Here is a 12,227-nt window from a genome sequence, read left to right on the forward strand (position 1 = left end):
ATGCCTCCTCGCCTGCTCTCCTCGGGAGCACCCTGCCAGTCCAAGACCAGGGATGAGCAACGGGGTTCAGGCGGGGTGAGTCACCCAAGGTCACATTCCAGGATATGATGGATATGGGATTTAAAAGGGGTCGCCTGGAGGAGGTGCTGTGAGCTGTTGGGTGAGACCCAATCTCTCTGTGTGAGCAGGAAGCAGGCGGGTTGGGAAGGAAGGACAAAGTGGACTGCCTCAAAGGTCGGGGGGGGGGGGGGTCCCAAAGCCTGGGAGGCAGCTAGAGAAGACTCAGCTGACTTGAGACCTGTGGCACCTCTGGAACCCAGGGACAGGTGTGGAGGAGGCACGATCGTTGCCCCCGGGGGCAAATAGAGCCCTCACCTGCACTTGGTGCCAAGGGCTCTCTCAGCAGGTGTGCAGGGATGTGCGCTTCTGCTCACACAAGACAGCTGCTTGGGTGTTCCTTTCATCTCCTCCTGAATCCACCCACACCCAGGCTCTGGGTTCTAATCCTGCTCCCACCACCTACCAGCTGCTTGGCTTCCTACAGGTTTCCTAACCTTTCCAGGTCTCGTCTGCCAACTGCGAGTGCAAAACCAGTGCCTCCCTGCACAGGGGCGTGGGAAGGATGACAAGAGGACTTGCCCGTGATGCCCGGGAAGCATCTGCTCAATGCCTGGCCCAGAGCAGACATTCTGTGCATATCACTGGCTCCCGTTACTGTCACCATTGACGCTGTGCTTCCGGCCCCTGCTTCCAGACCAAGGACCCTTAGAGGCCGGAGGCCCCTCGGTGGTGTCTGCTGGTCACCGTGCCCACGGCTGCGGCTCATTGTCCCGTCCTGGTTAACCAAGAGGTTTCTGATCTTGTCGACCCGAGCTGCAAACCAGCCTTCCCAGGCCTGCCCTGCCTTGCCACAAAATTTCCATGAGCAGCATGGACTTTGCTTTCAAGCTCTATAGACCGTTGGCTTTGGATGCCCCTGGAGAGAACATCCTCTTCTTCCCAGCGAGCGTCTCCTCGGCTTTGGCCATGCTCATCCTCGGGGTCCCAGCAGCCAGTAGGGCCCAGCTCCTGGAGGGTGAGATCCAGGAGGGTTTCCAGGATCTGCTGCTCAAGCCACCTGTGCCGGACCCACAGCTCCTCCTGGCCATGGGTCAGCACATGCTCAGGGCCAGCCGAGACCCGGCAGAGACCCAGAAATGCATCCACGAGTACGTAGAGAAGCAGACCCAGGGGAAGTGTGGAGCCCGGGCAGAGCAGCTCGGGACGGAAACCGCAGCAGTGCTCGTGAATCACATGCTCCTCAGAGGTAGGAGTATATACATCCATTGTGGAATCTCCTTTGCAGAATGGGGGCTCGAGCACACCTGAGCCATCCTCCTCACAGCTCCCGGGAAGCCTCCCCTGCTGACTTAGATCTAGGGGACACTCCATAAGTGTCTGCCCACTGAATCCTTGATGCCTCTACTTGAATACCCCCCGTAATGGGGAACTCATCACCTGTCCCACTTTAATAGTACTTGTTGTGTTTTTTTCAAAGAAGGATCTTTGCATTTTCAGTGTGCATAAGAACTCGCTGGGGGTGTTTGTTTAAAATGCGAGAGTCTGATTCTGACTTAAGTCAGGGACCTATGACCCTGCATTTGAAGCAACTCGCCTCTCTTCCCCCCACGGGTGATTCTGCTTCAGGAGGGCTGCGATCTCCACTATAAGCAACCACTGGATTAAGAAACATGATTCCCTTCCTCTGGCAGGTCCCGGGAGGCATGGATTAGAGCCAGAGGAATCCCAAGGCAGGGAGGTCCTTTATTTTCTCCAAAAAGAGCCAACAGGACTGTATGCCTCATTCCTCCGTCACACTTCTTCATTCAGCAGGTGAATTCAGAGCTGGTTATTTGTACAGCGTTTTGCAGGTCTTGAGGGCTCTTCCCACCCACAATCTCATTCGATCTTCTCACCTGGAGGAGGCAGACAAAGCTAAGATGAACATTCCGGTCTTACAGATAAGACAGATTTTTTTAAAAGGAGGAAAAGTTCTTTTCCTGATCCAATAAGGCATCGCCCAAATACACATCTGTGCATGTTTATCATCTGTTATATGTGTGTTTGCACACACACCCACACACCCAGTATCAGGTCCCTAAGTACATGTCAGGCACGGTGCATATTTCATTTGTGTTGGATTCTCCTCGCAACCCGGCCAGATCAATGTTATGACCACTTGAGACATGAGAACACTGAGGAAGCTGGGAAGTTAGGTCATCCACGTCTCAAAGCCAGGCAGGCCTAGTCTTCAGAGCCACACCTACATTCTCAGCAGCTTGTACCACAGTGATGGCCTCTTCTACTGTCCACCACACCCAAGGCATTGTCACCCCTCCCCCCTCCCAAGGCTTTGTCACCGTTCCACAGCCTCCCTGAAAGTATCTGAATGGGGCCAAAAGGGAGCAGTGGACCAGGAGTCTGGAGGCCGGTTTCTGGTCCTAGCTCTGCTGCAGACCAGGGTGGCACATTGATTAGCCGGAGCTCCAGACCCTAAAACTAGGGGAGGCCAAGGGATCCCAGGACAGAGGATAGTGTGCATTTTAGAAAGCCCTCTGGAGGCTGTCCCTCGGAGAGGCGGGTGAGAAGCCTGAGCTCCTGGGGCGGGTTAGAGGCAGTGGAGGCATCTGTGAAAGCCGCGGGCCTTCCTGGGATCTCAACGGCAAACCAATTTCGGTCTCCCCAGAGAACTCGATTTCCATTTCCCCAAAGGTTCCCTTCCCAGCACCGGTGGAGCAGAGGTGCCCCTCCCAGGCGTGCCCATGGGCAGAGGCCTGTGTGCAGGAGCAGCCTGCACTGAGCACATCTAAGGTAGGTTGCAAATCAGGTTTCGGGGGATCCCCTCAGTGTCTCTGGGCAACTTCTGGAAGATGGCCACTGCCTCCTTAAAGCTGGCAGCTGCTGCTTCTGTAACACTGCAAGCTGCTGTTTGCCTGTGCATTCGATCCTCATTAGGCACAGGAACACCTGAGACTCTGGGGATCCCCTGGGGATCCAGGCAGCATTTCTGTCCCCAGGGCACGGACAAGGAAAGGGGAGCCAAGAGATTTGCACACAGTCAGGCCTGGAGGTGCAGAGGAAGCCTCCTGGGGAGGACGCTCCTGGTCTGAAGGAACTGAAGGGGAACATGGGCACAGCCCAGGGAGCAGAGGCTGGAGCCTCTGGGAACGGGAAGTCCCCTGCTATGGGTGGAGCTGGGGCCCTAGGAGAACCTGTAAAGCCACCCTGAGGACCTGGGACTCTATCTGGAGGCCAAATGAGAAGGCACAGAGACTGTAAGCATGGAGAGCAACATGATGATATTTGCATTCTAGAAAGATCTAGAAAGATCTGTGGAGGGTGGAGTGGAGGGACATGGATCAGAGAGAACACAAGAAAGGCTCAGAGCCACGCACTCAGGGAGAGAATCGCAGAAGGAGGAAGCAGAGGGCTGAGGGCAAATCAGGGTGGGTGGGGGGAGCTCGTTGCCTGAAGCGCCATCAGCTTCCTCTCCCATGGCGCTCTCATCGGACATTCACTGGGCACCATGTCATGCCAGGTGCCATGCCAACACCTGGCAGCAAACTGACGAGGTAGGTGCTGTGCCCCTATTTTATAGATGAGGAATCTGAAGCTAGTCACCCGGTCACCACTGCTAGTTAGCATCACCCTGCTAGTTAGCGTCAAGCCAGGGTTTGAGGCCAAAGGCCTGCATTCTTTCTCAAACAGCACTGGGTCCCTGTGGCTTCCATATCACACACATTCCAGAAAGGGGCAGTGGAGGGTGAGGGAAAGAATGTGGGGTTTGAGGTCAAACAGACTCTAGTCTGAGCCCTTACTTTGTCCCATCCTAGCTGTGTGACCTTAGGCAAGCCACAACACCTCTCTGAACCTCTAAACCTCCACTGCCTTATCAGATCACTGGGGACCCTGAGCAGTATTTGGGAGGGGAAGCAACTTTCTAAGATCACATCCTGGGGTGAGGACCCAGGTGCAGTCAGGTGGGGTAGGGTGTAGAGCCAGAGTCCTCCAAATTCAGGTCAAGTGATCTCTCACAGGCAGTGACGATGGAGGGATACGAGCCAGAGCGAGGGATTACTATGTCCCGGGTGTAGACTCAGTTTGGGGATGGAGCAGTAAACAGAGCAAAATCAGAGTCTAGTGTGTGGCTGGAGGGCACACAGCAAGTAGACCACCTGCATCTGTAGCATGTGAGTGACAATAAGTCTCACAGTCTAAGGGGTGGACAAAAGGATAGGTGACCTGGCAGGTGGAGGGATGGTTATGGGTGGGGGTAAGAGAAGAGAGAAAAAAATGGTATAAAAATAAGGGCCCAGGGATCCCTAGGTAGCTCAGCGGTTTAGTGCCTGCCTTCGGCTCAGGGTGTGATCCTGGGGTCCCGGAATCGAGTCCCACGTGGGGCTCCCTGCATGGAGCCTTCTTCTCTCTCTGCCAGTGTCTCTACCTCTCTCTCTGTGTCTCTCATGAAGAAATAAATAAAATCTTTTTTTAAAAAAAAGGGTGGCCTGGTAAATCCCTCTCATGGGGTCAGTCAATGATTCCAGAATTTTCCTTGCAGGTCATTCACAAGGTTGAGGTGACTCTGAATGGACAGAGCTCAAAGGCCATTGCCGCCATCAGCCTCCCGGTCACTCCCAGGCCTCACCCCAACCTGGACCCCGCACCCCCTCCTGGCACTAAGTTTAATCGACCCTTCCTGATGAGGACTTTTCACATGGACACAGGAAGCATGCTTTTTCTGGAGAAGATGGTAAAGCCACTGGGATCATGCTCCCCAGAGGCACTGGACGGTCCTGGGAGAACAGAGCTGGGGACCACCCTAAAGTCCCTGCTCTGAAGACTGAGTCACTGTCAAAGTCTCTGCGTGGCCTCGGAGACATCACCAGGCTACTGGGGCTTCTCTGCCTCTTTGTCTGAAGGGAAATGGGAGGCATTCTTGAAGCCGGCTGAGGGCAGGGATCCTCGTACAAGCTTCGCGCAGCCACGAAAGTCACCCCCTGCTCAAGTGCCAGGAGCTTCTGTTGAGGTATCAGGTTCAATGAGACATTGTGCACACCCTATTCTTCTGCGTGGTTTCATGGGAACCTGAGAACCTGGGGTGAGGGTAGGAAGGGGGCATCAAGCTGTGGCATGGAGCGAACACCTACGTACCAGTCGTTCTCTATATTTTATCTCGTTTTAAAACTAATGCCCACAACCTAACAGGATAAGTGCTGGTTGAACCATATCACATTGATTATATTTGACCTTTAAAAAAAAAAAACAAAAACCTACGATGAAGGGCAACTTCACATGGTTCCACTTAATATTATTTCTCTCTTTTCATAGCTGGGGCTCAGAGTTTACACAATGCACCGTGCTTGGGCAGCTCAAAAGTAGCAGAGCTGGGATCTGGAGTGTTCTACTTCAAAGCCTACACTCTTCCCATTCTCTTCCATTTGGCGAGATTGGTGATTCTCAGGCTTGTTCCTGGGCGCAAATCCCGAGCATCTTGTTAAAAAGTAGACTTTGAGTCAGCAGGTCTGGGATCTGGGCTTCCTAACAAGGTCCCGGCGTTGTGAGGCTGCTGCTGGTCAGCTGAGCACGCTTGTGGTAGCAGGTGCCTGATGCTCTCGTCCCCCTGATGCAAGGAGGGACTGGTATGGTCCTCAGGACAGAGGAGTGTCACGGGCCCCTCAGTGCATGTGTGGGCCTGAGTACAATTTTAGAAATACTTTTTTGAAGTCTACAGACAGAGCTTGCTCTAGGGTCGCCAATTAATGTGCATATTGGGTGAAAATAAGCGTCCTGAATAAAGTCATGTTGCCCCTTCTAATCATACCATAGGGTCTGTAACCATCTGTGGGTTATGGGCCATGCCAGTCCCTGTAGATGGGATGTTGGCTGGTCTCCAACTTCTCAGAAGGGAGCCACACAGACACACAAATCCTGTCCCTGGCTCTCACTATGCTTATGCCCAACCAGAAGCAGTAAGAGGGCAGCTGGCAGGTGCAAAGAGCTCCACTGAATTCAGGGCAGGGGCTGTGCTGTGTGACCCCATGTAAGCCTCATTTTGTATTTTGCATTTACAGCCAGAGATAAAATTGATTTTTCCTCTCTTCTCCAGTGAGCACCAAGGAGTCCATAAAATCAGCCTTCCCAGAGTGGGGAGCCCAGAACCCCTAAAAAGGAGAGGTGAACAGCTCCAAAGTACTGGAAAATAGGTATCTCGCTTAGTTTTGTTTCTTGAGGATTGGGCGATGGGTGTTCCGAACTCAAATACTTGGGGGCCAGGTTGGGCAGTAGGCAGAGATTTTGAGTTCAGGAGCAGAAATCAGCTGAATTTGGTGTTGGGAAAGCACAGGGAGTGGCAAGATCTGTGGATCTGGACAGCAGGGCCTCAGCTAAACGTGGCACACAGGGTGGCCTGTCTATGACAGTGGCTTCTTAGAGGGCATAGAATTTACATTTTGACCAGGGCACTTGGGTGGCTCAGTCGCTTAAGTGTCCGACTCTTGGTTTCAGCTCACGTCATGATCTCAGGGTCATGAGATGGAGCCCCGAGTCGGGTTCCGTGCTCAGCGGGGAATCTGCCTGAAGATTCTCTCCTTCTTCCCCTTCCCAACTCTCTCCCTCTCTTTCAGATAAATAAATCTTTTTTTAAAAAAAAGTTTTACACTTTGACCTAAGAATGTAGGCAGACCTAGTGGTTCTGTTTCACCCAGGCCTCTTCTAAGTGGTGGGCCTGCCTTCCCTAGGGGGTTGTCCTCACCTGGCTGCTGGAAAACCACCCACCAATGCCTCCACCTTCCAGCCAACAGGAAGGGGTGAGGAAAAATGGAAGGCACCCTCTTCCTTTAAGTGTGCAACCCGTGATTACCACCCCTCTCTTCAGCTCATCTCCTATTGGCCAGACCCCAGACACATGGTACCCCTAGCTGCAAGAGAGGCAGAGAACGTTGCTTCCATCTTGGGTGACCATGTGCCCGGCCAGAAATTGGGGATTCTCAGAAGAAGGGATGATAGACTACTGGGTGCCCCCCACAGCCTCTGCCTAAGTTCCTGCCAGCCTCAGTTGGAATTGCCTTGCAGAAAGGTGTCCCAGGGCTGCTGGCTTTTCAAATTTCAAAAGAAACTAAAAAGCTAGGTTTTTAGGTGAAAATGTTTCCCCTTTTGAATGTTGACAACCAGTTCAATTTTTAAAAATACCGAGCAGGCCGACGGCGCATAGGGTAAATGAAACACGCAGCTGGGCGGAGTGGAAGGCCACTACAGGATGACCCTAGGACAAGGTACTGGCTGCTGGAGTTTTGGTGAAAGCCCAGCCCTGGGGTATGACCTGCACTGAGGTCTCCAGGCCACCACGAGACAGTCCCCAGAGAGAGAAAGTGTCAGCTACAAAGTAGCTTCGATCACAGGACTGGGGTTCAGAAATGTTTGAGCAGATTTTACAAAAGATACTCAAGACTCGTCTTTTAGACTGTTTCTGCCAATAGAGCCAATTTGTGCAAGAATCACTATTATAACAAGCTAATTAGTGATTTTGTTGAATGGAGACAAAAAACAGTAAGTGGCTTGGAAAATATAGAAACATTTGTGAATTATCTATGTCTTCCCTTATTTCCCATCTAGACATTATTGGCCCATCCAGGACACCCAGACATGAACAATCAGAATTAAATTCAGTCACCTTTGGTATTTTGCTGATTTCCAGTCACACGAAACTGCAGCTGTGTACGGGATTTTCAATCCTATTATTTTGAAGGTATCATTTTTCCATTTTGTTCAGCAGTTTGTTTTGGCGTGCCTGAGAGCTGGTCAGGCTCCAGATACGTATGGAAGCTGGGAACCGCTTGCACTTTGCCCTTGGTAAGCCTTGCTAGGAGGTAACCAGGGTCTCCCGCCTGTCCCCTCTGGGCAGGATACAGTAATAGACGTGTGACATCAGGAAGAAGGTGTGGGCAGAGCCAGGACTCCTCAGGCCAGACAGAGCCCGAGGCCTAGAGCCAGGAGGGGTTCCAGGGTGGAGAAGGACCCTCCCAGCTGAACGGTCACCCATCCTTCATTCCACAAGTATCTGTACCCACAGCCTGCCAAGCGCTGGGCGTACACTCATATGGTCAGAGGCAGGAACCCACCCTGCAGGACACCCTGTGGGGAACATGGGATCTTTGACCCCAGAAGTCCCAGGGAGGCAAGACCTTGGCATCAGCACCCCTGCTCAGGTGGCTGCAGGGAAGGGCCAGAGCTCCTTGGGCAGAGATCCTGGGCACACGATGAGGCGTATTGTGGGTGGGGCTGCTTTCCTGGTTTAGGAGGAAGGAAATCATCAGGGCAACCAGGATGGGGTATTGGGAGGGATGACCAGAGTCTGGGGCAACCCACCCTGACCCCAACTCCCCATCTCCCACCGCTGGAGGCAGTGCAGCCTTCCAGGGAGAGAGGGACGGAGAAGAAAACTCAGCGTCTGACCAACAGCTCTGCCCAAGCACCTGTGTCAGGAGGACGGGGTTAGACTACACTCAGGTATCAGCAGTCCCTAAGGAGAGGGGGGCACTGGAGGCCCACCATGAGGGCTTCTCTCTGCACCTTCTTAAGGACCCACGTGGGCATGGGCCAGCGTGGCTCCATGGTTAGGAGCTGGACTCCCAATCCCCCAATCCATATTTGGCCTTTGTGGCAAATTAGGAACTTCCATCCCTCAGCCCACTATAAACTGGAGGTTCTCTCACCTGGGAGTCGGGGGACGCTGGCACCCCCCACCACGTGGGGAGTGCCGAGCACAGTCCCCAGGCCAGGGAAGAGCCTTGGAAGTGCTCTCTGCTATCACCACCCAGACTGAGTGGAATGATGGCCCCTGGAAAGGTATGTCCGCATCCTAACAACCAGACCCGGCCACCATCACCTCTGTGGAAATGGGGTCTTCGTAGATGTCACCAGGTGAGATGTCACCCTGAGCCCAACGACAAGTGCTTCTAAGAGTAAGGAGGAGACACAGACCCAGAGGAAGGTCGTGTGGAGATGGAGGCAGAGAAGGGAGGCCGGCCGTGTGGGAGGCTGACAGCCAGCAGAAGCCGGGGGACAAGCAGGAATTGTCCCCTAGTGCTTTCAGAGGGAGCGTGGCCCCCGCTGACACCTGTGCCTGAGACTTCTAGACTATAGAACTGTGAGTCAAGACAGTTCCTTTGGTTTAAGCCTGGCAGCTTGTGGTCCTCTGCTCCGGCAGCCCTAAGAGAGCAGTACACGAGCGGTGCTGGAAGTCAGAGTTGGCAATGCACTTGGCGTGGCGAATGCTTGCTGGGTGATGTCCACATGGGGCTCCAGACGCAGCAGGGGTGACTCGCATCCCCACCTCTGGAGTCAACAATGCTGTGTCCCTTGAGCTCCCCAGATGGGTGAGATCTGTTCTGAGCCCCATCCTTTGGGGCTGGTGGAGAGTCCCCTTCAGCCACCTGGGGCTCTTCCCCAGGCCCTGCCGGGCTCTCAGTGGTGCTCTCCCCTCAGAGGCCCTGCTAGGTCGCTCCTCGTCCAGGCCTCCAGGGGCCCGGGAGATCCCAGGTCATAGCTCCCACCTCTGGACCATTTCCACCCACCCCTGAGCAGCACCTTCCAAGGCTTTGACAGCCCCTGGCCTCTGCAAGGGAGTGAAGTGCTGGTGTCCTGTTCAATGCACCCACTTCTCCTTTTCAGGTTTAAGGAAGCTGATCTGGCCAAGCCCCAAGCCCTACCTTCACCCCAGTGATGACGTGACCCAAGGCCTCAGCGTGAGCTCAGACGTCCACCATACCAAGGCCAGGAGGGGCTCTCTGGCTGCCTAGCCACATGGCTCTTGGTCCTGGGCTACAAAATTCCTGCAACAAGGAAGCTCGCTGAAGCTGGTCGGCCTTCTGGGACAAGCACGCGTGCCAGTAGCACAGGCCATGTTGGGGTAGGTCATCCTGCCGCACACAGGGCAGCGTAACACAAACCCTGCCCCTGAGGAGCTCACCGGGGTTGCTGTGCACACTGGGGCAGAATGTGAGTAACCTCAGCTATGACGGAGGGCAAATCGAGGACAGATTTAGCCTGACGAGGACGATGGGGAGGCAGGGTGGCCCTGTCAGAAGGTGCTAGGTGGCATCCTGGTGCCAGCCAGTAGCTGTTGTATGGTGAGCAAGTACAACTGTAAATGGAGACCAGAGTGACACTGGTCTCATACCTTCATTCAGTCCTCACCACCACCCTGACAGTGGGGAACATTTGGGGACACAGAGGCTTCAGTAACTTCCAGCTCCAAGCTCTCAAAGGGAAGCAATGTCTGCTCCAAAGCCTTCAGTGCCCTCCACACCTGTCCTGAGCCCAGATCCCCCTTCTCAGGCATTTTGGTCTTAGTGTCCACCTGTCATGCCTACAGCAGAAGGGACCATGTCCGAGCCACTTGTCTCCAAGGCTGGGGGGCAATGGGGGACCCTGACCAGCTGGCATCCCAGCAGACCCAGGCTGTTCCCCCAGGAGGAGCAGAGGAGAGAGAGAGATTGAGGTCAAGGGGAGAGGCGTTAACGCAGAGCACCCTCTGTCTGACACGTCTACACACGTGCCCACGTAGAGGGCAGGCTGGGGGCGAGCCGGAAGGCCGAACCCCAGAGGTAGAGGCAGAGAAAGGCAGAGAGAGAGAGACAGGAGACAAAATTTCACAGACTCCCAAAGCAGAGCAGAAGAAATTGTTTCCAGAGGCACTTCGGAGCTGGCCCCCCTGGCCCCTACAGCCCCGTCACTTAGCAGGTCTAGAGGTCCCCTTGCAGCTGCCAGGATTGGAAGGAGGGGGGTGGGCAGGGGCGGTCAGGAGCCTGCTGGAGAAAATCTCCCAAAACCAGGCTTGGCATCCAGGCCTCTGATTGCCCTGCGCCTGGGGGAGGGGTGGCAGAGAAAAGTGGTCCAATATGGTCGGTGCACATGCATACCCCAGATGCCCATCTGCTTGTTAGGGGAGGCCGAGTGGGTAACCCGAGAGCCCCAAAGGCGTGGCCCTTAAAACCAGGCCCTCCCTAAGTGGGGGGGGGGTGGCTCCGTCGGCTGGATCTGGGGTTGGCAACACTAAAACACAAAAAACTCACGTGCAGCTCTAGAGGAAAAGCAGTGCGAGGTAAGGAGATCCAGCTGAATTCTTCCCCCCCTTTTTTTTTTTATTATAGTGAGAATACTTAACATGAGATCTACCCTTTTAGCAAATTAAGTGTACATGCAGTACCATTAGCTCTAGGCACAAGATCGTACAGCGGGGCTCTGGGACTTTTTCATCTTACCTAACTACGACTTCTATCCATTAAATAGCAGCTCCCCACGCCCCCTCCCCTCAGGCCCTGGCAACTACCATTCCACTCATTGCTTCTAGGAGTTTGGCTATCTTCTATACCTCGTGTGAGTGGAATTAGAATTCGCCCTCCTGTGCCTGGTTTATTTCACTCAGCGTAATGCCCTCCACGTTCATCCATGTGGTCACATATTATAGATTTACCTTCTTTTTTAAGGCTGAATAATACTCCATTGTATGTATGTGGTTAAAAAATAAAAAAGGAAGCCTACAGAAGGAGAGAAAATATTTGCAAGACTGTCATCTATCTGATAAGGGGTTAATATCCAAATATGTAAGGTGCTCCTACAACTCAACAGCAAAACAAAAAATGCAAATAATCCATATTAAAGATCGGATAAAGGACTTGAATAGACATTCAAGCCCTACAAATGGCCAATAGGCACATGAGAAGATCCTCAGTGTCGCTAATCATCAGAGAAATGTAAATCAAAACCACAGTAAGATAGTCACCCCACACTTGTAAGGTGGCCATTATCAAAAAGCAAAAAATTGAAAATAGAGCTACTCTATGATTCAGCAATCCTCTTTCTGGGTATATATCCGAAAGAACTGAAGTCAGGATCTTGAAGAGATGTCTGCACTCTCATGTGCACTGTGGGATTATTCACAACAGCCAAGACATGAAAACCATCTAACTGTCCCCCGGTGCATGAGCAAATAACAAATTTTTCTCATTCTTTTCCTCTTTTATTGTTCAGCACCTAATATTAGAGCATTTATCCCCAAGCTTTTCAAGTACAAAGCTTCCCCCATGGAGATCAGGCCAGAGGATGGTGGGGCAGAGGGGGTCAGCAGGTGGCATGCACTGACCCCTAGCCCTTCCCAAGCTGTGGGTTCTGCTCCCTGTTCTTGAAGC

The 12,227-nt window shown here is 53.2% G+C and overlaps 1 protein-coding gene across 1 annotated transcript; it reads left to right on the plus strand.

The window, feature by feature from the left end:
* LOC112907357 (putative serpin A13) lies at positions 1-9,836 on the plus strand. Its single transcript, XM_072760483.1, is given in 4 exon segments — positions 1-75; positions 770-872; positions 875-1,306; positions 9,709-9,836. Coding segments are annotated over 4 exon segments (738 nt in total).
* The last annotated feature ends 2,391 nt before the right edge of the window (positions 9,837-12,227 follow it).

The sequence above is a fragment of the Vulpes vulpes genome, chromosome 6, assembly GCF_048418805.1.
Source record: "Vulpes vulpes isolate BD-2025 chromosome 6, VulVul3, whole genome shotgun sequence".
Classification (NCBI taxonomy): domain Eukaryota; kingdom Metazoa; phylum Chordata; class Mammalia; order Carnivora; family Canidae; genus Vulpes; species Vulpes vulpes.